Source organism: Hypomesus transpacificus, chromosome 1 (assembly GCF_021917145.1).
Source record: "Hypomesus transpacificus isolate Combined female chromosome 1, fHypTra1, whole genome shotgun sequence".
In the NCBI taxonomy this organism is placed as follows: domain Eukaryota; kingdom Metazoa; phylum Chordata; class Actinopteri; order Osmeriformes; family Osmeridae; genus Hypomesus; species Hypomesus transpacificus.
The window spans coordinates 12066704-12093540 of record NC_061060.1 but is presented as its reverse complement, the minus strand read 5'-3'; the positions used below and the strand labels follow the sequence as shown (position 1 = coordinate 12093540).

Here is a 26837-nt window from a genome sequence, read left to right as displayed (position 1 = left end):
CTCACTTCCTCCCAGTCAACATAAACCCGCCCACATTTCTTTCGGACCTCACAAATCTCAAATTGCACTCGAAAGGTCTTGCTCCCTCTCCAACGTTTTTCCCCACCCCCTCCGAAATTCATCCCTTCCCCTTGGTTTCTCGCGCACATATTTTTCTCTGCAGAACTTTGGAAAAAGGGTGGGTTCGCCGTTTGCGCTTAATTACTTTTCTCTACTGCTTTCCTAGCTAACATTTAATTGTTGTGAACTAAAGCAGCTCTGGTATTCTGGTACTTTTTGTTGCTTTCATAACAGCTAACTTATGTTTCTTGTTTTGGAATCTGCAACACTACTTCATGTAGAAAATATTATCTATTCAACATGGTATAACAAATCTGTAATCTATAAGTGTAGTAATTGACTGCTTAATAATAAGTCATTACATAGTAATCAATAATGCATAATTTTGCCTTATCAACAAGTGTCAGTTTAGATGTGACCCTACCCCGGACTTCATAGCAGAAAAACGGCAACCTATTTCGCCTTTTTGTAGTGTTGTGTCTTACCATGGAGGTGACAGCAGCAGAGGCCACAGGAACACGGGGGGATGGAGAGGGGGCCACACAGGTCAACAAAACCGTGATGGGGAACAAGCCCCTCCATCGTTTCATCAGAGGAGAACCTAAATGTCTTGGGGTGAGAGGAACCAGCTATGTCACTTGTGTATAATCTCTAATGATAGAACTGGATTCTTTGAATGGCATTTGCAATCGTTATGTAAGAAGAGGACAAGAGGGGGGGGGGGGGGGGGGGTTGGGAGGGACTAGCTTGATCTATTTTACAACAAGGCTTTATTATGCTCTATTATGTTGTGTCTTTTCTTTCCATTTCACTGACTTCAGATTGCAATCCTGATACTTGGCTGTGCAGAGCTGCAAATGGGTATTGGGCTGTTGAAGGCAGAAAACTTTAACTCCAGCTCCATCTACATCCCTTTCTGGGAGGGAGCCCTGGTAGAGTACACCAGGGACAGCACATGGAACAGTGATAGGCCAGTGTGGTGATGGTTTTGTAATCCAGATGAGGCTGTGTTTGTTGTCCAAACCTTTTTTTGAAAAGGTTTTGTAAGGGTGTAACAAAAAAGACAAAACAAACCTCACGTGTTAGGTTAATAGGGCTAACTTGTTGGGGCTAAATATTTGAAAGCCAAAAAAGATTTGTATTGAGTCATGTGTTTTTCTACTAGTTCATCACTTGTGGAATCCTCTCCATCTACACTGAGATGCATCCCTCAAAGAAAACGGTAAGTTTACATGTAGTTATCTGGGCCAATCACCATTTCCATTAGTTTTAGTTTCACCACAAACTACATACATTACATCCTAAATGATCTGTAAAGTATCCAATATCATGATAATAAGATTACCTTGAAGTAGCTTATTTTCAGTGTTCCCAATCATCTTATCTCCGTTATTCTTGTCTTATTATCTTATCTCTCTCTGCATTACATCTCTCATCTCTGCAGGTGACGGTGTGTTTGGCCATGTATGTGGTCACCCTCATTGGTATTCTGGTATCCGTATTCCAAAGAAGCGTCTTCCTTGCCCTTACCAACTCATTCCTGCATGGTAGAGGACACAACACATGGCAGATATTCCAGGAGGTAAATTATATATCTTCAGGGCTGCCAACCTTTTCAAAAACCTTGGGGTGCGATTTGGTGGGGCCAACCAAAATGTTGCTGCGTACAAAGCAACCCCTGTGTGTGTTTGCACATGTGTTTGTATGTTTGACAAGTTCTCTTCTACTGTCTGATCCTCAGGCCCAAATTCAAGGTTTGGAGGCACTACTGCTCACGTGCTCGCTCTGTGTGTCTGGGCTTCTCATCTTTCTGTCCACTATAGCGCGGTTCGCTTTGAAGTCCTCCAAAACTCAGGTACACTTTTGCCCAATCAATCGATAAAACGCACAAACATCGTATATTTATAAGTTCATCCAAACAAAATTTGTGTGTACATCCTAATTCAATGGAATCATTTTTCCATTAATCATGCATGTAGTCAATTGATATTTTACATAAACCATTTTTATTTTTCATTTCCCTCTCTTCAGATGGTCCTCACCATGCCCATTCAGTCCTGAGTGGGAAATAACCCTTTCAAGTATTAGAATTGACATAATACAATTCATGTACTGCGTAATGAGATCACATTTGTTTCTCGCCTTGTCCTAAGTACATTTTGTGTGCATATTCTACCACCTAGTGGTAGAATCATTTGTAGCTTTGACTTGTTTTATGTCTCCATTTCTTTAGCCATGTGTAGGCTGACGACCAAATTACGCCAACTGCTTTGTACACTTTTACATGTATGCAGAAATTGTTGTGTATAATTAAGTATTATAAGTAGCCTACCTATTTAAGTACCTTTTTTAGACTCATTAAATAAAACATGACTCAAAACTTTTCTGAAGATCCTACAGTGTGTTAAGAAGACTTACTGTTACTCACTATGTTTCAAATAAACACACTGATCCACATGCAGATGTTGGACCTTTCCAACATTGTGTAGCTGTCCCCCCTCAGATATACATGAATTGTGGAGACTATAATGGCAACACTCCTCTTCACAAGGACTGTGAGAAAGTCTATCTGGACATGGTGAAGTACCTGCTGTCTAGAGGAGCCCCCACTCAGCTCAAGAACCGCTTTGGCTCCACTCTTTACCTGGCCATCAAGAACAGGTGTGGTTGCTTAGAAACCAAGTTAACACAGCAGTGACCTTTTTCCCTCAGAATATGAAATAGAAGCTTTTATGACATTTTAAAATCACAGATGCTACACACCCCTATCAATTTCATGTAGTAATGTAAATCCCTACATCTAAAGTTTCAAAGAAATTGAGTTTTTTGTTGTTGTGTCGTTTACAGGGCGATTCAAACTAGTGACTATAAGACCCATGTTCTGGTCGTGATTCTATTCACGTGATGTCTACAGGCACTATTACAATCGGTATCCTGCATATAAAGGGTGCCACTTTATGGAGCATGTAAGGATAGGCATGGAGACTATTAATATAGTCATACTTCACCCTACATTCAACAGCCTCTTAATTCACCTCTCCAAAATGCATGATTTAATAGCATATCTGACATGCTATATTATTTTAACCCAGTAATTAAATCCTCCTTCATGCAAGTATCTATACATACACTGGAGGCCTGGTACCTGTCAGCTATGAACCTGGACCTGTGTGACTAACAGCCAAAACACCCTGCACGCTGCCGTCGGGCTCAGGGACTCCAACATGGTGACCAGGCTGCTGGAACACAGGGTCAGCCCTCTGATAAAGAGCTAGCCCCACCCACATTATTTACTCTCAATCTTACCCTGGAAAGTGTAAGTAGTGAAATGCAGATCTCTATACCACACCCAAGTATTTTTTTACAAGATTTGTCAAGCCACAGGCTCAGACATCTGGGTTTGGACTGCAGTGGACGAGGCCAACCTAACGATCCTCCTGAAGCTATCCACCCTCGCTTCACCTAGCTGCTCCCTGACACGCAGGCTTGACCAATAGCACCTGGCCAATAGAATGGCCGTCTGAGTCATCCACAAAGTTGTCACCCTCATCCACGCAGTTGTCACCCTCTGAACCACAATAACATTTGCTTCTGAAATTGATACTAAAGTCCCTGCTCCATATGGCAAGATTAGCATTCATGTTTCCTCTTAGCTTTCCATAATGTTACCTGAATTGACTGGTACAACACTGGTTCATGCAATTCACATTTTATTTTGCCACTCATTCCAACTGCAGGTCTGTGCGGGTCAACCTGCAGTAGAAAGACAACTGGATCTCGCCCTTACATTTTGGCTGTAATAGGACTGCCAATTGGAATCTTGAAGACATAATTTCACATGTTTATAGTTTAGGATTTAGTAGACATAGCTGGCTGTGTAGAGTGACTGCATTGAAGCTTGGTCAGCTGTACCCGAAGCCTTGTATTCTCCCTTGGAGGCCAGGCTGTTATTCTGAAACGGAAAGGAGAACATCAATCCAGGTCTCACAATACAACAGCCCAGACATTAGTATTAGAAGTCTAAAATTACACCTGAACTAGCTTCAAGGTTGAAGAAAGCCCCAATATCTATCTGCCCTTTTCCTAGGAGGCCCATACCCAATGAAGCGACACAAATGAGGCCTGATGCCGTTTGTTTATTGTAATCCCACCGTAAAGATGGACACATTGGTCCTGTCTGGTTGTTCCCTTCACCACTCGGCCTTACCTTGGCCCTGGAGGTGAAGGCATCCTGGGCGGCCGTCTTGTTGGCGGCCTTGCCCTGCCAGGCGGCAAGGGCGGAAGCCTGGAGTGCACGGCCGTAGGAGAAGGTCAGCTTCCATGGCCGACCGAGGGGCGTCTGGTTCATGGCGTTGAGGTTCAGTGTGGCCTCCTCCTCGCTCTGGCCTCCTGACAGGAAACAGATGCCTGGGAGGAAGAAAGACAATTTTGACTTTTCTTGTCCCGTCAACCAAGAACCAACCGTTCAGTTTGACTTTGTCCAGGGTGATAAGAGGGTTGGTAATCGATTCAAAACAGAACAAGTCTGTCGTCGGCATAGCACCAGTACGTCTAACAAACTTGAATAACACCACCACCATAGACTATTCCCCTTTTGACGGGTATCAATCAGGGACAGTCCACCCTCTCACCAGGCACAGCGGCGGGAACAGTGCGCCTTAAAGCGGTCACTGTGGCCATGCCGACCTCCTGAGGGGTGTACTTCTTGGGACAGGCTTGTCCGGCAGCGACCATGTTGGGCTTCAGCAAGGTTCCCTCTAGGTAGACGTGATGGTCAGACAGAGCCTTGTACACGGCTGCCAGGACCTGGAGAAGAGAAAGGAAGTTTACATTTACATTTAGTCCTTTAGCAGACGCTCTTATCCAGAGCGACTTACAGTAAGTACAGGGACATTACCCCCGAGGCAAGTAGGGTGAAGTGCCTTGCCCAAGGACACAACGTCATTTGGCACGGCAGGGAATCGATCCGGCAACCTTCTGATTACTAGCCCGACTCCCTCACCGCTCAGCCATCTGACTCCCACGGAAGTATATTAAATGGTAATATACTTGGTCATCAGTATTAAAAAGTTGGGCAGAAATACTTTAGTACTCGTATTGGGTGACACCGCTCGAGGTTAACTTAACAGTAAGGGTTGCCAGGTTTGAGCAGAACTCACCTTCTCTGTGACATACTGGCAACGCTGCAGGTCGTGGTCGCCATCAGGCAGAATCTCTGGCTCCACAATGGGCACCAGGCCGTTCTGTATGCAACATGAACAGTTTTACTTGGTCACTATCAAATTAGCTGCTTACAGATTGATGACTTTACAAAGGGTATAAAAAGAGGAATTAGTTGGTAATTGTCTTTGGTAGAGGCTATGATGATACCTGTTGGCAGATGCTGGCGTATCTGGCAAGGACGTTGGCGTTCTCTGCAATAGCGAGGGCGGACGGACATCCGTCTGAAATCTTCAGAACGCTCCTCCACTTGGCAAAGTCGCAACCGTCTTTTTTGTACTGAGCACAGCGCTCCGAAAGACCGTCAAGACCTGAGAGGAGGCGGGGGGGGGGTCATCTTGTGGGTTGCCAATGCGCAATGTCATTGACAATACTTTTGACAAACGAGTATTACTATCCAGTTTATGTGTTTGTAGTTGCCAGGCATGAGCTTTGTGAAAGATTTTGAGGGCATATGCATAAATGTATTTGTATGTAATCTGTAAGCTCTTGTTCATTGATAAAGGACTCGACAGCCAGTGACTAGTTGAAGTAAGGTTTGAGTTGCTAAAGGCTCTGAGACGTTTGACCCTGGAGGATGGGTAAAGCATCTTGTATTGTTTTAAGGTATTTATGACCTAGGGAAGATGTTGTAGATGGGGTCAATGAGGCAGCTGCTCTGACCTTTTGGCCGAGGTGTCCTGTGTGTGCGTTTCATTTACTATCTCCTCATTTAGAGAGAGATGCAAACGAACCTTGGGACACTGGGCCTGGGGGTTATATTGTCTTAAACTGTCACTGACTAGTCTTTCGCTATGACGGGTCACAGAGTATTGTTTTCTTAAGTTTTGTACAAACTAAATGAATTGTATTGAAACCGCCTTCTTGACTATTCAAACGATAGTACCGTCAGAATTTTCCACCACAGTTTCCAAACCCAAATGCTGTGAGGTGAAATTGTTTACCTTGTGTGGTTGTCTCACCATCTGTACCATTGAGGGCAGCAGTGCCCTTGTCAACCTGGAAGGCGGGTAAAACAATAGGCTTTGACGTTATAAATCCTTTTCATAGGTCAAGGTACAGTAGATAAGTCCTACAGTATACTCAGGTGCAGTGTACTCTGACCTTGTGTGCAGTTATATATCAACTTGGCAATTAATAGTTTAAATTAATAGGCAATGGAACTGTGCAGTATAAAGTAGACATACGCAATTGATCCATTTGGGGTCTGAATTTGATGAACCACGGGTGATACACTATTGCAGCAAAGTAAATACAAGGCACTGCAATTCTGAGGAGAAACGCGGCCTACAGCTTTGGCCTTTGAGAGAGGCCTCCCATTTCTAGTTACCTTGATGCCGACCACGATGCCCTTGTTCTTGATGACCTGGGGGAAAAGGACGCCCCCGTCAGACTTCTGGTACAGTGTCTCATGAAAGAAGATGATCCCGCCCACACAGTTAGAGATGGAGTCGTCAACAGAGAAGAGGAGGTTGCGGAAATAACGTCGGTTCTCCTCCGTGTTCTCCACGTTGATCTTCTGCAGGCGCTTAGCCATGGTGCCTTGCAAAGAAAATGTTCTTGGTCAAGTAATGCAACTAGCCCTCTGGACTCGACCGGCTATTTTAATGAATCTTTCACTCCCCTCCTCATCATCTGCCCTAACCAGCTCAACCTCCTCACCTGTGGATTCATCTGCGGCCAGGATGCCCTTTCCTGGAGCCACGATCCTCTGGGCAATGGTGGCAAGCTCCTGCTTTTGCTCCGGAGAGAGGGATGGGAACTGGTGAGTCATCCTGTTGAGAAAGAAAAACTGATGACTTAATTGTGAAAGTGAGACAGTGTGAAGAAATAAAACCGTTACTTAATGGTTGCACGTGCCCTGCTCATCTGAAAATAAAAAAGGGGACAACTGCGAACTTCAGCACCCTCCACTTGTTCTCCTGCACACCAGCTCTGTAAATATTTGTTCTGTGAAGTTTGAACTTTAGTCCAGCGTTGGTAGGCTGTTCATGCCTTCTCTCCGTGGACAAACAAGTTCACAGTTCACGGGGAGTCAATAAGCCTTGCCAAAATTTGAAGAAATGTGCTGGGTGAAGGGCAAATCGTAAAAAAAACTAGGAACAATTTCAGTATCAAGTGGTGTGCAGAACACGCTGACAAATGTAACAATATGAACACCTGTACACAGTGAATGCAGCTATATGAAATACTAAACTGGTGCCCGTGCCATTCTATTGATTGAAGCCAATACATTTGAGTTCACAAATACTTTAGTTCCATAAATGCAATCAATTTGGTACATTTGTTTTTCAAGATTAAAACGATGCAGTTTCGCATACTATGAATCATTCAAACCCAACATCACAACAGCAATTGTCATCGCATTTCCTTCTCTTTTTGTTGTTGCAAACCAACCACCACATGGTAAACACGATCAACTACATACCACCAAAAAAAACGAAGGTTAAGTTGAACAGCCATAAATAAACTTACTTGGATGTATGTCGATGTCAACACCAGGACAAGTTGCTACCTTACTAAATCCGGACTGATTGTGAAGACCGAAATGTAGTTAGACGGGGTATTTATTGCAGAGCAGAAAACGAGTTTGACGAGGAAGGGGTGTGTGTGATGTGGCACGGGCGTGCATCCCCGCTGGAAAAGGTAATTGGTTGAGGCAGTCAGACGGGGGTGTGCTTGCGTATCAATGCTTCTTTATGGACTTTAAGTTCTTTCTGAGCACAAATGGATGACTTGAAGATAAAGACGTTGTATTATCTGAAAGTCTATTGTCTTAAAAACGCAGCACGCAACAAAAACCTAATCACGTTTGCGCTTGATTACAAAGAGTAGTGCATACTAAGCTTTGGTAGGCCTACTTATTGATATATTACATTAAGTAGGCCCTATAAAATACATTGAATCGTAGATTACAGGTTTACTTCTTGTCTTGCGGAATTTGAGCTCTCAGTATCAAGTCTCCTCCGTGTGTGTGCAGAACAGGCTATGTACAATGGAGATTCGTGTCAATTTACAGAATAACCTATATAATGAACATGTAAATATTGGATTTCCCAATATTACAGTCAATAATATGCAATAAATAAGTAACCTACTGTAATATACATGTTTACTTTTTTATTTTTACTGCAAAGGTCAGAAGCTAAAAAATGATTTGCATATATAACAGGAAACAACTGGTTCAGCTGCCAGGAGTCTCCTTCTTAGGCATCTGAGAACGAGTCTCTAAGTATTACTTGTGTTGCCTCATTGTTCCAGCATAGGCATCAATCTATGATTGATCAATTTCATGTTTATGCACACCAATAGAAGGAAGTCACATTCTTTTTATGTCTAAAGTTCTGTCTATCCAGCTTCTGCTGACTTCTACAGTATTTCCGACATATTGAATTGATATTCATCTTTATGGAACATCTGAGAGGATTGCATCAACTTTGAATCCTTATTTGAAAGACCTTAGGTGACAGGACCAGGTATGAGGCAAGCACAGGTATGAGGCACTGACGAGATCTATTTCAAATCCTGCTTGCACAACATGGACCCTTGACCCTGTAGGCCTACTAATGGTCTCAACAACCGTCATAGGTTGGAGTCCAGCTCCGTTATATCGCTTCACAGTATGTTTCACAGTATGTGTGTTTCACAGCATGTAAGTTTCACAGTATGTATGTTTCACAGTATGTAAGTTTCACAGTATGTAAGTTTCACAGTATGTATGTTTCACAGTATGTATGTTTCACAGTATGCATGTTTCACAGTATGTATGTTTCACAGTATGTTTCACAGGGTTTGGAGAAAGAGACAAAGAGCAAGAAAGGGTAGCGCCGCCTGGAAAGGGGGAAGGGAGGGGGGGGGGGGGGTCTGGTGGCAGCGAACGGATGTATTTAGTGTCATTTCTTTTAAATTCATACTAACAATCTAGAGTGCAGTGCAGACGGTGTCCAGAGGGATGCATCATTTCAGGATTAGTATCAGAACTGCGTTGGAACATGTCTGTTTGAAATGATACGCTACTTAGCACTGATCTAGTGTGTTGCTTAAAGGTACAATAGGTTAAAATAAATCTGTCAAACTGAAAAGTTTTGTTCCTTATAAATATGGTGGGCTTCAGAAGTACTGGCACCCCTCTGCAAAGATGAGTAAAAAGTGTCACCTTTTTGTAATTCAGCCTAATGTCACATTGGAAAAAATGACAACAATCCAGCCTTCAATTACAGTTTATTTTGAGAAACATAAAGCTGACCTCGGCATGGTGTAAACCTACTTCATCATGTTGCCCAAAGTGGAATGGTGAAACAAGGCTAATAAGTCACCAAATTCTGCTTCATGCAGGAGTCCATGAGGCCCTTTATCCAGCATCTGGAATGCTGGCAAGAGGCTCATGTTACCGCTCATAAGGAACTGCTCATCCTCATGCTTAGGCCTGTTTAAGGAACCAACTAAGGATGTACTGTTGGTAGTCAGATAACTGGGGTGGGGCAGTGGCCAAAATTATTTTGCTGCAGCAGTGGAGACTGACTATGTTTGATATACAGTGCGTATAAACTTGTAATAAGTTAACTGTAGTGAATATAGTGGTTTAGTTATTATTTGTGGTTATGATTAAACTTACAGAAGGATCAGGGTTGCTGATGGAGGGTTGAGGGTCCTTTATTTTCTCCTCTTCACTTTGGAGAGCTGCAGACCCCCACGCAGCTCTCTGATGAAGCATTAAACCTCTGTGATTTACTTTTCATTGTAAAATAATTTCAGCGAGAAAAACACATTGTCCATGTTTTATCACTAGCCTGAAAATAATTACTTACCAATACTTCCTACTTTTTACTGGAACGGTTGGTTTGTTTACAATGGCTAATTGTGGCTCTTTGTCCAGGAGTAATTGGGAAGATGGTCAGCTCCCGCCACAGGATGATATCCACATCATCACAGCCCCCACTAATGAGTCTAACCCACTTGGCCAGACCAAGCTACAAGGAGGTGGGGGAGGCTAACCATGCATTGCATGTTTCTTACAGCTTGAAGCCAACTCACTGTACTCACCAAGGTTACTGGGCCTTCTATTGTGCTCTAACCCTGAGATGAATGTTTTCTCAGGCAAGTGGTATGGGAATAGGCTTAGTAGCTTTTCTGCCACAGTAGTAAAAAGTACTCTGAGAAAGTACTGTATCTTTCCCTCTTGTTCAAATTCACGTTCAAGTCAGGTACACTGACAACTGACAACACTGACTGTTTTGAACACAGTGTAATTTCTAATTATCTATGCGTTCCCAGCAGCAACTTTCCCCAATGTGTCTTCCATTAAGGTGAATTTGGACACTGACAACCCATCAGAAGCTGACAACTTATCAGACACTGGTCACTGGTGCATAGGTCAAACTGGTCTTGGTTGACTGGACAGTTATTTCCTCCTCATCCTGTTCAATTGTCCACTTCTTTGTAGCCACAACGGCCACAGTTATCTATCGGTGGAAGCCAACTGTGTAGCCCTGCTTGAGACTTGCAACCAGCTAGTGTGGTTTTAACGGTCATAAGAAAAAATGAGAAAACGTGCCATAAATATTTATCTATCAAGCATTGCACAGTCAGTCAGTGAACAAGTTAAGAAAGCTTTATTGCTTGCGGCCGCAAGGAGACAAAACATCACACGCCATTGTGCTACAAAGTTTGTCCGCTAGCATGTTGTGCTAGCAAGCTATTTAAGCAGAACCGCTCTTGACAGTTATTGGTTACAACAAAGGAATGCAAATGTCCCATGGCTCTTCTTTCATTGGCTCCCGTGCATAGACTTGGAGCGTGTGTGTGCGTGTGCGCACTCTCTGTACTCTAAGCTTGACCAACTCTTTTATGGCCTCTCCAGTAAGATAGTGGTCAAGCCCAGGTCCCTTTGTTTACGTAAGCCTAGTGTTACCCGGAGTTCCGATTTGGGGTTAGGCCTCTCTTTGCACACAAGAAATACTGAACAGAGTCATTCTTATACTACAGAAAAGCCAAACCAAAAATAAGTAGAGGTGCAATTTCTGGGGAAATTGTAGGGTGTGCTTGCTTGCGTTTGTTGCAGAGGGCCCCGTGTTTTAATGACATTTTTGCACCTGATATTTCAGTATATTTTATTTGAAAATGCTGCTCATTTACAACTCAAAATACTAAGAGTGAAGTGTAGTATGAAATAGTTGTCTTCTCATTTCCCCTGCAAGAGGGAATGGTGTAGCCTGGCTCTGCCCTCCTACATACTTCCGCTCAATTTGGATTTTGCTTCTGTACTGGGTCTGGGATGTCGGTTCTGAAGTCGGTTTCCAGAAACAATTTTTTTGTAGGTCCAATCAGCGAACAGAGGGAGTGGCTGAGAACGATGACGTTAATGTCGTGCACTTGTTTGTAGTGATGGGAAGTTCGGTTCTTTTTACTGATTCGGTTCTTTGAATCTCGTTCAGTAAAATGACCGAATCTTTTTTCGAGTCATTTGTTCATTTCAGGGGGGGGGGGGGGGGGGGGGGGGGGGGGTTGGGGGCTATACGTCCACTGCAAAGGACGTATAGCCCCTATACGTCCACTGTAGGTTAGTGCATGACATGTGCACCAGCAAATACTATTTCAAAATAAATTCCTGCATTAAAATAATGTATCATGAGTTTGTATGATTTGGTCATGTATTATCACACTAGCATTTAATTATCACGTCAAACAATTACACTGCACTAAACTGTAAGTGTAAATGTAAAGTGAAAATAACAAAACCAGTCAGTATGATGACTTGAGCGAATATCATTCATTCACGTCTTACTAAAACAGCGGCCACGCGAAAGGGAATAAGGAAACTGTTTCCTCTACTAAAAAATACAATGCGGGTCACGTGAAAAAAGGATCCAAAGACTCGTAGAAAGACCGAGTCGGGGAAGGAACTAATCATTCGTTTCCTCTAGCTACAGAGCCTATACAGGTCACGTGAAAAATGATCCAAAGATCGTAGAAAGACCGAGTCGGGAAAGGAACGAATCGTTCGTTTCCTCTTGCTACAGCCTATACAGGTCACGTGAAAAATGATCCAAAGACTCGTAGAAAGACCGAGTCGGGAAAGGAACGAATCGTTCGTTTCCTCTAGCTACAGAGCCTATGCAGGTCACGTGAAAAATGATCCAAAGACTCGTAGAAAGACCTAGTCGGGAAATGAACGAATCACTCGTTGAGAGGACTCGTTACTCCCGAGTCCTTATAAGGATTCGTTCAAAATGAACGAATCGTTCACGAACGACACATCACTACTTGTTTGAGTAGTTCAGTAATGGCGGCGGAGAAATATGCGAGCGAAACTATTCTGCAGTTGTGGCAACGCTGCCGAATATAGGTTAAAGCCGGAGCAAGAACATTCCTTGCTGAGTTTTGTTGGTGGCCATGATGTTGTGGCCCTCCTCCCCACGGTGTTCGGGAAAAGTTTGATTTTCCAGCTACGCAGCTAGCTCCGTTACAGTAGTGGTGAAGGAGTTGGCTAAGGCGAACGCTTGCGATTGGCTATGGCAAATCAGAGTGGCTCTGGGGGGATCCAATAGTTTTAAACTTCAACAGAGGACCCAACACGTCCCCCCACTTTAAAGTCGTTTGGACCCCCCCCCACATTTGCGATCAAAATATTAGTGCATGACTGGTCTACTAGTCCAGCGATCTTTCCATTGCTTCACAATCAAATCCGTTCCACTTTATCAGTAGGGAGAATACCCATAGCAATATTCCACTCCACATTTTCTAGACAAACAGCATCATGCACGCAGATTCAACTCCCATACTCTTTGATCGACGCATCGCACTTCATCATCGCACTTCAGACATTACTGTTCCACAGACGAGATGGACATAAGGAGGGTTCTTTCGAGGAAGAGGAAAGTAAGTCAAAGTTGCCAAGTTTTCCCTTCAGTGGCCAAAGCACCCTTATGAGACATTCTCTGACTATAATAGCATTAGTTAAGTCACAAAGATCCTTCTGCAAACATTATGATTATAGCTAGCTAGATAAGCAAGCTTTTTACCCACATCTAGCACTAGGTAATACCATACTTTATTAACCCATTACAAGTGGAACAGCATTTGTTGATTTCTTAATCTGGGTCTGAAATATGTTGTGCTTTTGGCCGTGTTCAGACCTAGGCGTCTTCACCGTGGATAAATGTAAGTATAAATACATAAATGTAAGTATAAATAAATAAATAAATGTAAGTATAAATAAATAAATGTAAGTATAAATGAATAAATGTAAACACATGAAAACGTAAACATATATATATATACACACAAATACATGTAACATTTATATATTTTGTGTCATTTATTTAAGCTTTGTGTTATATAATTATTTATTTATCCAAGTATTTATTTATTTCGTTTTGGCCCCTATAATCCTCCATAATGGCCGACATGCTCTCACTCTCAAAACAACTTTGTCTGCTCGCGAGCCGAATGATGAGCCGAGTGACTCGATCGGCTCGCTCTAACTATTTTCCATATTACACAGCTTGAACACGTATAACATAGGCTATAATATATAAAGTTGTCAAGGCAACACCTTATACGTTTTGAAGCTGTGATATATGGAAAATAGTGATGTCAGAGGGAGGGCCGGTTGGTGATGAAAGTGGGCCGTTATTTTGGACCATCCGAACCCCGTCGGCCCACCGGGGATTCCCCCGGTATCCCCGATGGCCATTCCGCCCCTGGACCAAAGTAGGAAGGAGAAATTGCGGACCAGACGAGCTTTTATTTTGAAAAGTAGAAACATGAGACGGGAGTGCATGAGACGGGATTGCATGAGACTGGAGGGCACAAGGCGGGAGGGCTGCAGGCTGCAGCCATACACTATTGTCTGAGCTTGCCAAATAGCCACTAGGCCTACAGCACGCACACAGAAGTCCAGGTGTCGGACTCGGACACAGAAATTGAGGTAGGCTAAGTAAACATTACAAAACGAACAGAACCGATCAGTAGCGGAGGGAGGGTGGGGGCGGGGCGCCGAAAACCCCGGGCCCCGCACCCGAGGGGACCCCCGATGTAGGCTATATTTGTTCTTCTTCATAATTTCTCTTTGGCAACAAAACGTTGATTGTATCCATGGTAGACAATTTTACTAAATATATATAGGCCTACATTTTCCGAAACATTTTTCTCATCCCGATGCTCATCGGAAAGTTAGAGCGCTTGCTTGCTTGGGCTTCTATTCGAGGATCTGTCTAAGGCCGATGATGTGATTGACGAATTTGTTCCATTTCGTAGGCTACTGTACCGTGAGCTGAGCATGGAAAAACATGAACTAAACACACACATCATCCCACCTTTCTCACTGACAACGACATGGACCGTGCTTTCCCCAACCTTTCCATTCTCTATCGCATTTACAATTCCGATAAGCAGTGGCAGAGAGGATTTTCAGCCGTCTGAAGTTGATAATGAGTTTCTTGCGATCAAACATGGGAGAGGAGCGGCTGTCCAATTTAGCGCTGCTGTGCATCGAGAGGGACATTGAGATTGACATTAACAAAGTAATCGCCAGATTTGCTAACGATAAGAACAGACAGGTGATGATTTAAATAGGCAGGGCATTTGTTGTGACCTATGTTTCATGTCTGCATATAGCCTATATTCTGCCTTTGTAAAATTAAAGTTAAATAATGTGTTTGTGTTTTGACCTGTGTGTATGCTATGAGTTTGCTGGTTTTGAATATCCCAATAGCTTACATGCCAGTTCGGAAAAGAAAATGATTATGGAGTTCAATTGTAGCATGCGGTAGGTGGCCTACTGCAGTGCGCGTCACGCGTTTGTGTAGCGCACTTGTTTTTTTCATGGGAGCTTGCTTCGCGCGTGTAGATCGACCCAAATTGTTGCTGAACGAATTGTAATAGAGGCCTATGTTTGTTTATTATAATTTGTCACTGTTAGGATAACTATAGGCTACTGTATTTAACTTCATTTTGGGGGGCTTATGACCTCTTCTTGAATTTGAATATAATGCATTGGTAAATGGACAGATCATTAAACCCATTTATGCATGGATTTGTGTAGGCCTACAGTATACTGTGCGTGAGAAGTTCTAATGATGGCTGAATGTGAGCCTACTTGCCTACATTTTGTTTGCACATTATGGGCTATGCAAACACATTTATTAGGCTAATATATGCTGTTCACATAGAGGTTGCCATTGGTTACTTTTTATTGCTATATTTTATAAATTTAAATACCCCCTGAGACATAACCCTTGCTCCGCCCCTGCAACCGATCATGTTATTTTGACTAAAACATAAAAACAATATTACAGGAAGCTCATAAAACAGTATCTGCGCTCAAATGAATACGAAAATGAATGCGCGCTGGCATTAACGTCCCGGTCAAAGACCGAGGTGAAGTTAGTTTCATATTCGACATTCGTCTCACATTCGGAAAACTTTGCTGTCGCGTTAGGGACCGGGTGAAAACTATATAGGCTACCATTTTGAAAAATTATGACTTTTATAAAATGTTTATGAATATAAAACCTCAAACGAACAGTATTCCAACAATGTCTATACCTCTCCCTGCCACCACAGCTGATATCAAACCTGCGTCCCTGAACTGTTGTAGGCTATAGTGGGTTAAGCAAGGGGAGTTTCTATAGCCGAGTAGTATTGTGCAGAGCACGCTTGGAAGAAAAAATAAATAGGGGCCTGTGCCTCAGTAGAGTTTTATGTCTAACAACGCCTCTGGGGCTCAGTGAGAACGAGCAGCAGCTGTAGTCAAGAATAGAGATAAGTGTACCTCTTAAACAACTTAAGAGATACTGTAAGGGTGTATCTGTCAGCAGGCAGGCCGGAAAGAGTCACGACAACTATAAAAAAGGTTTGACTCGGTTGTTTATTAGCTCGACGTCGGATCATGCCAATCCACAACAGAGTGGCGAGTATGTGTGAGAAACATCTCTCTTCAGAGAGCTTAAATACAGTTGCTGGACATGTTCAAACATAGAATGCATAGAATTGCTTCCTTAACGGGTCTTCAGTGGTCAGTATGATACACTAGAACGTTCAGCAGGTGAAGTGGTCGTTAATTAGCCTACGTTCAAGTCCCAGTTTGTACATGTTTTGCCTTACTGTCTCCTAACTGTCTGGGCTGTGTGCTATATTCTTCTCAGTGGAGGCCTCGCTGCAGGACCTCTTGACCTTACAAATACTTAGGCTGTACATGTAGCCTACACAGAAAATCTGCTTATCAGTTCCTAAGCCTGCACCCTCTGAATCACTCCGGAATCAAGTTGGATTCCCATCACAATTATTAATGGTGCATGAGTTATCAGTAGTGTTGTTTTTGGCGGCCTGTTTTAATTTTTAGTTTTAGTCTAGTCTTTGTGTAAAGCTGTCATTTTAGTTTTTATTAGTTTTAGTCACGTTCATCCTCTTTTTAGTCTAGTCAAGTTTCAGTCGACTAAAAGTCTGAGCATTTTAGTCTTATTTTAATCAGACTTATCCATGACTATTTTCTAATTGTCTATTTTGAGTCAATGTTATTTTAGTCTCTTTTTAATCAAAACAAAGGTAGTCTAAGCAGCTGCTTAGTAGTCTCGAGAAGCATGTTAATGCCAAAACCATTTGTTTAAGGCCTATTGGTCTAGATTAGAATAAGGTATTCAAAGTCATCTTGTTGATGCCAAATTCAGTTCTGTGTGAGGTGAATGACAAAACAGTATTTGGCCAACAAGGGATGCTTAGTACATGCAGTCAGGTACTAAGAACCCACTTTACACTCTCCCATACAAATACACACGCACACACACAGTAGCTAAACACACTAGTCATACATGGTAACCCACTTTACACTCTTACAAACAAACACACACATGCTAGTCACACACGTTTGTCTCAGACTCGGTTTCAGCTCCAGTGGCTATAACGTTGAAAGCGAACGTCTAAAGCTAACGTTAAAATGAGACACATTAAGCACAGCCTCATGAGTTAACTAACAATAATAACGCGACTAAACGAGACGAAATAACGTTATAACATTTCGTCTAGTTTTTATTTTGTAAACTACATTTGTCTCGTTTTTATTCATCAACTATATTGCATTATACATTTCATTATAGTCATCGTCACATCCCCAGCATTTACTTTGCGTCTCTTCTCGTTTTCGTCACTTGATAAAGGTTCGTTGACGACGATATTTAGTCATAATTTTCGTTGACGAAAGCAACACTAGTTATCAGCCACTTGTAACCTATAGGCCTACTCGCATAACCAAAACCCCACTCCACACTTGACAAAGAATGAGTAAAAGATCATGCGTCTAATCTACTCTACTCATCACACTTAGACAATCACTTGGTCAAAACTCCTTTTTCTGTTAAGGATAAAATCACCAAATGTCATCTAGTGTGACAAAACTAATTCACAACACTCACATGCTAAATATTATTCCTCAGTACATCCCTAAGACTAGGAAGGCTGTAAACTTTTAAAATATAAATCAACATCACAAGCAAAAAAGAGAATGTCTTCGTTCTTGTCACGCCTCTGTGTGTGTTCCCCTGTTTTGTTTGGTCCGCCCCCTCCAGGTGTTTCTCGTCTCGTCTGCTCGTTATGGGGTATTTAGTCCGTTATGTTTGTCCTGTGCCAGTTCGTCTTGTGTGTTTCCCGAGATGTCCCAGCCGGTTTCTCTCTGTGTTCCCAGTATCAGTATTTTGATTACCCGAGTACCAAACCCTGCCTACCAAGTACCTGATTCAGCCTGCCATCTGTCTGTGCCTTATCAAGACTCCACTGTGTACCGAACCTTGCCTGTCCGTCACCTGAGTCAGCCTGTCGATTTGGACTAATAAACAACTGCTACCTATCTACCTGCCTCTGCTTTCTGCATCTGGGTCTACCTCTGTGCGTGAGCCGTGACAGTTCTGTGGTTCAGCCGAACTCGAATTCCTCTTTTAGGTATGACCTCTCCTTCTCCATCTGTTTGACTCAGTTGTAATCATGATTAGATATGTCATGGCATGCTACACTATCTCTCCTAATCAACATTGTCTATGAAATGTATTGCTGAAAATGAATTTTCATAAGAAGTATCAGAACGTCCTCTAATGAATTGGATATTCACCGCTATGTTCCCACTTGTTATTACCGCTGCGTCAGTTATAGAATTCCCAGTGGAGTATCTATCTTCCCTTCTTTTCACTGATCTCATGGTCCTTCCCTGGATTGGTATTAGTGCCAATGTCTCCCCTGCTAAATATCACGAACAAAAAGAGAAGAACAACACCCTATTCATACTCATGATAGTGAAATATTAATGTGGAGGTGAGAAATATTACCCTTCCTTCGATGTTCCGTCTGTTTCATCCTATAATGCATCTGCCATAGGAAGCACTCATTGAAGTCGAGACACATGGATCCCTTGTGGTTGACCTTTAACCTTAACCGCTGTTCTGGTGGCCAAAGGAATCTTCATTTCCTCATTCCATTGAATGACTTCTGCAATGGAAGAATTCAAGTGGCACTGTGTAGATCTGAATTATCAAGAGATGTGGTTTCAATACAATTTATTTAGATTATACAATTACATAAGATTAAACAATGCTTTGCTGATCAGTCATTAACGAAGAAGGTGCCATCCACACAGATTGTTCGTAAGACTGATGAAGAACAACCCTAAAACCCTGCCTTATATAAACTTAGAACAAACAACACCATAAATACCTTAAGACAATCTGAGTGTCCCTTCTACAGAGCAAACTACACCACAGAGCCTCAGTTTCTTACATTCGAGTTTCTATAACAAAGGAACTTACTTTTTACCGCTTAAAGAAACATAGATATTGTAACCATGTCAAAAAATGCCATTACACTTCAGGACAGTCTTTGAATGTGGCCTTGCTCAATTTTGCATTGTGAACCGCATATTCAAAAATCCAATTTCTGCAATAGTTCACCGATCCTAGGAAAGACAACATTTCAGTTTTATTCCTTGGTCGTACAATGTCCTTAATTCTTTTCACTCTTTCCTGTGACAAAATCGACATTCCCAGATAGTTCTCTGATTCTTGACGAAATTGGAGTTTAGCAAGTGAGGCCCAGTGTCCAGTGTCCACCTGTTGCCAATGTTTGAGCAGGGCTCTCGAATCTGAGACACATCCTGTCTCATTTCTGGCCGCCACCAGAATATAGTCCACATATTGCAATAAGGTCGAGTTCCATGGGAGTGAATTGTGCCAGGTGCCCATTAATTATTGCACTATAGACAGCTGCTGAATCAACATAGCTTTTTGGAAGGCGTGTCCAAATATATTATTGTTGTAATAGACGGTCAATAAAAAGGTTAATCCCCTCTCCTTTGTCTTTGAATAAAGGATACTGTTTAATAATTATATTTTAACATTACCATACCGAATCCATGGTTCAACGTCAGTCTGCACATGTTCAATAAAGAAATGCATAGGTTCCAAATTCCATTCGTCCAAATGATACAACTATAAAGATTCCTCATAATCTGTGGGCTTTAATAAATATTGATTAAATGCATCTATCAAATGAGGGACATCAACTGATTTCAGATTAACAATCCTAGTAACTGCAGCGACATCACAATAGATGAATTACTTAATACCACTAATGGTAGACAATGCCTGCACAAACTCAACATCACCGAAAATAGACTTAGCTCTGTGGTATGTCTTTACACTACTGGAAAAAAGCTGAGGTATGTGAATCGCTATCCCATCCCGTAAACATAAGATGGTTACATTCAATTTACTCAATAAGCCCAATAATGCCATTGGAAAGGTTGCTCTAAAAAATGAAAGAATGGTGTAATGTGTAATAATAAAAAGTTATCTTCTGTTTTTCTCAAACAGGACAGAGGGTGGTTTCTACATCAACTATAAAGGGAATTTGTTTTCCTGCTATACTCAAACTTAATTGCGGTATTTCATATGGTATATCTGAAACATGAAATTGTAGAGCATTAATCCTACATTTAACATCGTCCAAGTCCATGGCTGTATACAGCGTCACTTCTCCCACATCAAGTCTGTCAATCTAGTGTGTGGCCTGTGGTGCCGCTATTTGGTCTTGGTGGGGTCGTGTTCCATGTGCTTTTGTGGGGAGGGGCGATCCTCTCCTCGAGCACATTTCCCTCTCTCATTTTTCCTTCTTCGGAACGAATGACTTGCGAATAAAATGTATAGTTGGAACTTGTTTTAAATGTAGATCAATTTTGAGTGACTCTGACATGGCATGATCCTTGCGTGGTCTCTGTCCTGAATTTAATTACCATAGGCACATAAAGTGTACTTGATAGGCACCCCATGTTTTGCCTACACGTTTAGTAAAAGAAAAATGTTAGTAGCTAATATCGTAGGTCAAACCTTTTATTTCTTTATGTTCATTTGTGTATTTATCTTTAATCTTTAACTATCTTTCATGAAGAATTATTTCTTTATATTCATAAATTTAGCACTTCAAGACTGTAATTCATATGACACAATTCGTTGTCAGATCTTGGGAAACATTGCTCGAGCCTTACAGCATACTTCATTGAAACGTCTCTTTCAACGTATTATTTTATAACAGCGTAACCAACCATTACCCTACGGATCTAAATCGTATACCAGACACAATTAGATAGACTCATGGGCTTTACAGCAAGGAATCCTGCCTCATGTAACAGACCTTCTAACAATTAAAGGATTTTACGGACCATGATACACAACGGCCTTTCACCGCATCATTATGACCTACGCAGATACAACACTATTTAACAGAAGCCAAGCGGACCAGCCCTTACTTATGAATCTAGGTCCCGTCCTGTATGGTCTTTTGTTCCCAAGAAACTGGTAGGCCTTGTCGTAATTTGTATAGGCCTACATGAACAGTCATCAAATGCCGTAATGCACAGCTCTACCAATTCACTATCAAGGTGTTAGATTACACCGAAGTCGAGTCCCTTTCCTTTATGCCTGCACAGAAATCATCCACTCCCCCTTTTTAAAACATATACAAATTAGTTATCAAAGCAGCCGGTCCTCTCCAGGTAAGCAGAATTCAACATAACCATTTGATAAACATTTAAAGTCTGCTCACCTGAGCTATGGCAGAAGATTTTACTGTTTGTGACACCATTTGTAAGGATGATCTGTCAGCAGGCAGTTTGGAAAGAGTCACAACAACTATAAAAAAGGGTTGACTCGGTTTTTATTAGACGTTGGATCATGTCACCAATCCACAACAGAGTGGCGAGCATGAGTGAGAAACACCTCTCTTCAGAGAGCTTAAATACAGTTGCTGGACATGTTCAAACATAGAATGCACAGAATTGCTTCCTTAACGGGTCTTCAGTGGTCAGTACACTGATACACTAGAACGTTCAGCAGATGAAGTGGTCGTTAATTACATTCAAGTCCCAGTTTGTACATGTTTTGCCTTACTGTCTCCTAACTGTCTGGGCTGTGTGCTATATTCTGCTCAGTGGAGGCCTCGCTGCAGGACCTCTTGACTTTACAGATACTTAGGCTGTACATGTACACAGAAAATCAGATAGCAAGGGTAACTTTATCACCATTACCCCTCAGAGGAAGGTCAGGGGTCCGGGGCAAATTTGTTGGCGGTCGAGGTCGTGAGGATGCTGGACTACGAGGAGAGGACGGCGTTCCTTGGCGAATGGGGAACCTTCCAGAAGATGATCTTCTTCCTCCTCAGCCTCAGCTGCATACCCAACGGCTACGTTGGCATGGCGATGGTGTTCCTCGTGGACATCCCCCCCCACCGCTGCCGGGTCCCGGGGCTGAACAGCAGCGGCCTCAACCTGGACCTCAACCTGTCGTTCCCCCTGGAGGAGGTGAAGGGGGAGGTGGTCCTCAGTCATTGCCTGAGGTACCAAGACCCTCCGGGTCCCGACGGCAACGAGACCGAGGGATGTCTGGACGGCTGGGAGTTCAGCACAGAGAGATACACCTCCACCATCGTGACTGAGGTGAAGCTACACTCTACCTACTGGAATTTATGGATGTGATGACCCTTTGAACTGTCTAACTGTCTTGTTGGGTGTGTTTGCGTTCTGGTAGTGGAACCTGGTGTGTGAGGATGACTGGAAGACTCCTTTCACTGCCACCATCTATTTTGTAGGTGTTTTCTGCGGTGCCTTCCTGTCAGGGATTGTCTCAGATAGGTAATGGTTCTCCGAAGCACGTTACAACTGCAGACACATCAGTATTTAAACGTTCTAGTGTTCTGTAGACTCAAACACATCAAGTTCTGTTGTAATGTTCTAGTCTATATCCTGTATTTTGTTCAGGTGTAGTTCAAGGCAATTTTGGGAGTTTTTACCCTTTTCCAGGATGAAATTGTATGTTCCATAGATTCGGGCGCAGGTTGGTCCTCTTTGGCACCTTGGCAATGCAGACAGTGTTCACCCTCCTCCAAGCAGCCTCTACCAGCTGGGAAATGTTCTGCTGTTTCTACTTCATTGTGGGGATGAGCGAGACATCCAACTTCAATGCTGCCTTCATACTGGGTCAGTCTGGACAAAGAGATAAGTAGATCAGATAACAAAGTAATATCTTTATTGCATTTCTTCATTTGTCTAGCTCTGGTCTGATCTTGATCTCTCGTGTGATTCTGTGCACCTTAGGCTCTGAGTTCCTAACTAAATCAGTCCGCGTCTACTTTGGTGCCCTGGGGGTAACTTTAAGCTATGCCTTGGGCTACACTGTGCTGCCCCTGGCAGCCTACTGTTTCAGGAGCTGGAGGCTCCTCCTGGTTGTCCTCGCCATCCCTGGCCTCCTCTACATCCCTCTCTGGTAGTGAGTACCAATGCCACCTGATAGTACATGGATGGTTCTATTTCTCTTTTGGAACCAGTAGATTGGCTTGAACTTGGAACAGATGGAGGGAGACATGGAGGACATAGTAGTGCCCTGTGCTTCAGGTACATTCCAGAGTCTCCTCGCTGGTTATTGGCCCAGGGCAGACTGAAGGAGGCGGAGTCTATCATCAAAGCAGCTGCCAAGATGAATGGTCTTACGGCTCCTGATGTTATCTTCACCGAAGATGTCACTGCAGAACTCATGGTGTTTTAATGCCCACACACACTCACTCACTCACTCACACACACACACTCACACTCACTAACAGACACACATCCCCAATATGCTTCTACATGTTTACTATCTGCAGGAAAACAGAACCAAGGAGAGCTCACGCCTATACAACTGGCTGGACCTGGTCAGAACCAGGAACATACGCAACCTCACCATCATTAACATCCTCATCTGGTACCCTGATACGTCCTAGCCACACACTGCTGAAAAGTATACCTTACGCAGTATAAGACACTGTGCACAACACATATAGACACTACACACTGTGTGCTTGTTACGCACTTCACACTTTATTACACACTACACCACACTGTTGCTAAATATACCCTACACAGTATAGCATGCACTGTGCACAACACACATGAAAACCACATACTGCATGCTTCACACTATAATACACACTACATACTTCACCACACAGCTGCAAAATATATCCTACACAGTAGGATAAATAAACACTGCACACTGCATGATGACTACATACTACACACAATTCAACACATGCTAGTGCATACTTGCGTACGTCACAACTTCTCCATCCTCCACCTCAGGACAATCAGCTCCATGACATATTATGGGATGTCCCTGAACACGCCCAATATGGACGGAGACCCCTACTTCAACTGCTTGGTTGCGGCGGCCACAGAGTTCCTGGCGTACGGCAGCGTCTGGTTCTTGATCCGCTACACCCCCCGACGCTTCACCCTCCCCTTCACCCTGCTGCTGTCTGGAGCCCTGCTGCTCTTCATCAAGCTCATACCTGATGGTACGAGGCCCACCAAAGTGGATAGTACTGCTGCTACACACAAACACACGCACAAAATGGCACATACTCAGAAGGATTCCCATGTACACAAACGTACACACACCTAAGAGGGTACAAACTCGTGGAAAACACGTACCGGTATATGTACTCACATACTACTCAAATCTAGAAAACCACAAACTGTGTGTGTGTGTAGAACTGAGCGGCCTGACCCTAACCCTGGTGATGGTGGGGAAGACGGGTGTGACGGGGGCGTATGCCTTCCTGTTCCTGTACACGTCGGAGCTCTTCCCCACCGTGGTGAGAAACATGGCCGTGGGAGCCACCTCCATGGCATCGCATTTGGGCAGCACCGTCTCCCCATACATCGCCTTCATGGGTCAGTGTGTGTTTGTGTCTCCTTAAAAGAGTATGGAAGCATATATGTCTGTCGAGATCCGTTTGTCAATGCTGTCTGATTTCAGGTACATACAACAAGTTCCTACCTTTTATCTTGATGGGTGGAGCCACTGTCATGATCGGGTTGTTGAGCTTGTGGCTACCTGAAACTAAAGGTGAAATACTTCCAGAATTCATCCATCAGGTGAAACCGCTTCAAAGGTACGTTACCATGGTTAGGGTTGAAGCGTGTGGTGGGGTATTCTGGGATGTACAGTCGGGTCTGACTTTGTGTTGTGTATCTAGGGTGTGTTTACGACAACAGTGTAGAGGGACTAAACATGACCGGAAGAAGGAGACAACCTCTGAAGAGATCTGACTATACGTCAGTTAAAGATTACTTTTACTGTGAAAAGACCAGTCTGTGAGCAGGAGGAACAGGGTTGATGGAGAGTGGATTTCTTAGCTGGTCACAGATATGAAAACCGCAGAGCTCTGATGAGGTTCTGAAGTGGTCTGGTGAAAAGCAGTCCTTCAACTGACTAAGCTACCTACAGGATTCTAAAAGGAATTTACCAACGTGTTGTTTCCCTTACATTTGTACACATATGTTTTATTATTGCACATTTTATATGCAAACAAACAGCCAATCAAATTATGTAGAAATGGCTACAACATATCCCGGCCCCTAATTGAGTATGCCTTAGCATATCAATTTCCAACTTAAATTTAAAATTGAGGCCACATTTCAACAACATTTTTGTCAAACTTCCTTTGAGCGAGTTTTTTCCTCTTTTCACAAGTAAAGGGCAAAGGTAAATATGTACATGCAAGTATTTCCAGTCTTATCAAACTTTTCTCTTTCATCTTCATTCTTCACCCTGCAATACACACAGTTTTGTTATGGGTCTGTGAATGACACAGGTCTTGGTCCGGACCTCTACGTTTGGGACGACTCCTTTTTAGTCTGGCATTACCTTGATGATTCTGCCTAACAGCCAGGAGTTCCTTGGAAGTGACAAATCTGCGACGAGGACAACATCTCCAACCTTGAAACTTTTCAGGCCGAGCCACTTTTGCCGTTTTTGCAGGACACATTTGGTCATTTAGCAGACGATCTTATCCAGAGCGACTTACAGTAAGTACAGGGACATTCCCCCTGAGGCAGGTAGGGTGAAGTGCCTTGCCCAAGGACACAACGTAATTTGGCACAGAGGGGAATCGATCCGGCAGCCTTCTGATTATTAGGCCGACTCCCTCACCGATCAGCCATCTGACTCCCCCCATTTGATGTGTTTAGAAACCTATGCTATATACAGGACACGTTAGCATTGCTAATAACTGTTAGCACAACATCATACTATCCTTACAGCTTGCGTTTGCAATGAGCATACGGTCGGAACAGCACCTCTTTCCAGGTTCAGTCTCCTAGCAAATCATGCTTGAAATTGTCTAGGGTTGTCTAAACCAGTGGTTTTCAAACTTTTTGTGCCCAAGGCACACCAAAAGGCATGTCAAAATCTCAAGGCACACCTGTATTCATATCTGTGCAAAGCGCCTCTATAACATGTGTTATCACTCTGTAAACGTTTATTTTTATTTACTGATGTTATGGGGAAAGGTGCCATCGCTGAGGGTCCAATTAGAATGAAGAAAAAAAGGGAGACTTGGATATCCAGTAGAATCATAACTCTTTGTATTAAATACTTGTAAAAACAATGAATTCATTGAGGTGTTGGTGGGTGTATGTGGTAAAGCACAAACAGAAAATATACAAAATGCAGGTGTCATGCATAACTCAGAAATTAATACATAACTCTGTAGTACCATTTGAATGATACATTATACAGGGAACTAGCCCTTGTGAGGCCAACAATGACGGTGTTTCACTGGGCATACAATGTGACTTCCATGTATGACTGAAGTGACCTATATACAAGGGTACCACACTATAAAAACCTTTAAAGACAACCAAGTACAAGAAAGTGCAAAAGTGCCCGGACCAAGCTGCCACTCATTCCGAATGTGCCGTAAAGCAAACCAAAAACATTTGTAACGTGCGGAGTAGAGTCATGTGACCAACGTGATTTCCATATATGGTCATTTAAATAGACACGCATTATGGGCAACTGGGCGACTTAACTTATTATGGCCTCTTTTTTTTTTACAACTAATGCCAAATACAATTAGTCAAAAAACTATATTACTACTTATTAAATATTTACTGACAAACTAATTCTATAATTAATTTGAAAGTTTGAAAACTTACAACTAATGTATATTTGAATCAGCATTTAAACATTTTATATTGTACATTT

At 42.7% G+C, this 26837-nt stretch overlaps 2 protein-coding genes and 1 pseudogene across 2 annotated transcripts; 2 read left to right on the top strand and 1 right to left on the bottom strand.

Annotated features, from left to right (window-relative positions):
- The first annotated feature begins 47 nt into the window (after window positions 1-47).
- On the top strand, window positions 48-2448 carry si:ch1073-291c23.2 (uncharacterized protein LOC799862 homolog). The gene is made up of 7 exons (XM_047038424.1): window positions 48-178; window positions 533-675; window positions 882-992; window positions 1226-1282; window positions 1505-1642; window positions 1802-1915; window positions 2092-2448. The coding sequence occupies exons 2-7, from the start codon at window positions 547-549 to the stop codon at window positions 2119-2121; spliced, it is 579 nt and encodes a 192-aa protein (XP_046894380.1). The 5' UTR covers window positions 48-178; window positions 533-546; the 3' UTR covers window positions 2122-2448.
- A 1305-nt stretch (window positions 2449-3753) lies between these two features.
- aldob (aldolase b, fructose-bisphosphate) lies at window positions 3754-7913 on the bottom strand. The gene is made up of 9 exons (XM_047024735.1): window positions 7756-7913; window positions 6943-7055; window positions 6611-6822; window positions 6225-6279; window positions 5431-5591; window positions 5220-5303; window positions 4692-4866; window positions 4268-4467; window positions 3754-4012 (listed from the first exon to the last, which is right to left on the bottom strand). The coding sequence occupies exons 2-9, from the start codon at window positions 7052-7054 to the stop codon at window positions 3917-3919; spliced, it is 1095 nt and encodes a 364-aa protein (XP_046880691.1). The 5' UTR covers window position 7055; window positions 7756-7913; the 3' UTR covers window positions 3754-3916.
- A 6264-nt stretch (window positions 7914-14177) lies between these two features.
- LOC124469116 lies at window positions 14178-26238 on the top strand (annotated as a pseudogene).
- The last annotated feature ends 599 nt before the right edge of the window (window positions 26239-26837 follow it).

Coding starts and splice junctions, on each gene's coding strand:
- aldob (XM_047024735.1), bottom strand. CDS start 7,054: ATGACTCACCAGTTCCCATCCCTCTCTCCGGAGCAAAAGCAGGAGCTT. Junction 5,592..6,224: donor TGGTGAGACAACCACACAAG/GTAAACAATTTC, acceptor GCCTCCTCTCAG/GTCTTGACGGTCTTTCGGAG. Junction 5,304..5,430: donor ACGCCAGCATCTGCCAACAG/GTATCATCATAG, acceptor TGTTGCATACAG/AACGGCCTGGTGCCCATTGT.
- si:ch1073-291c23.2 (XM_047038424.1), top strand. CDS start 547: ATGGAGGTGACAGCAGCAGAGGCCACAGGAACACGGGGGGATGGAGAG. Junction 676..881: donor GAGAACCTAAATGTCTTGGG/GTGAGAGGAACC, acceptor CACTGACTTCAG/ATTGCAATCCTGATACTTGG. Junction 1,283..1,504: donor TGCATCCCTCAAAGAAAACG/GTAAGTTTACAT, acceptor TCATCTCTGCAG/GTGACGGTGTGTTTGGCCAT.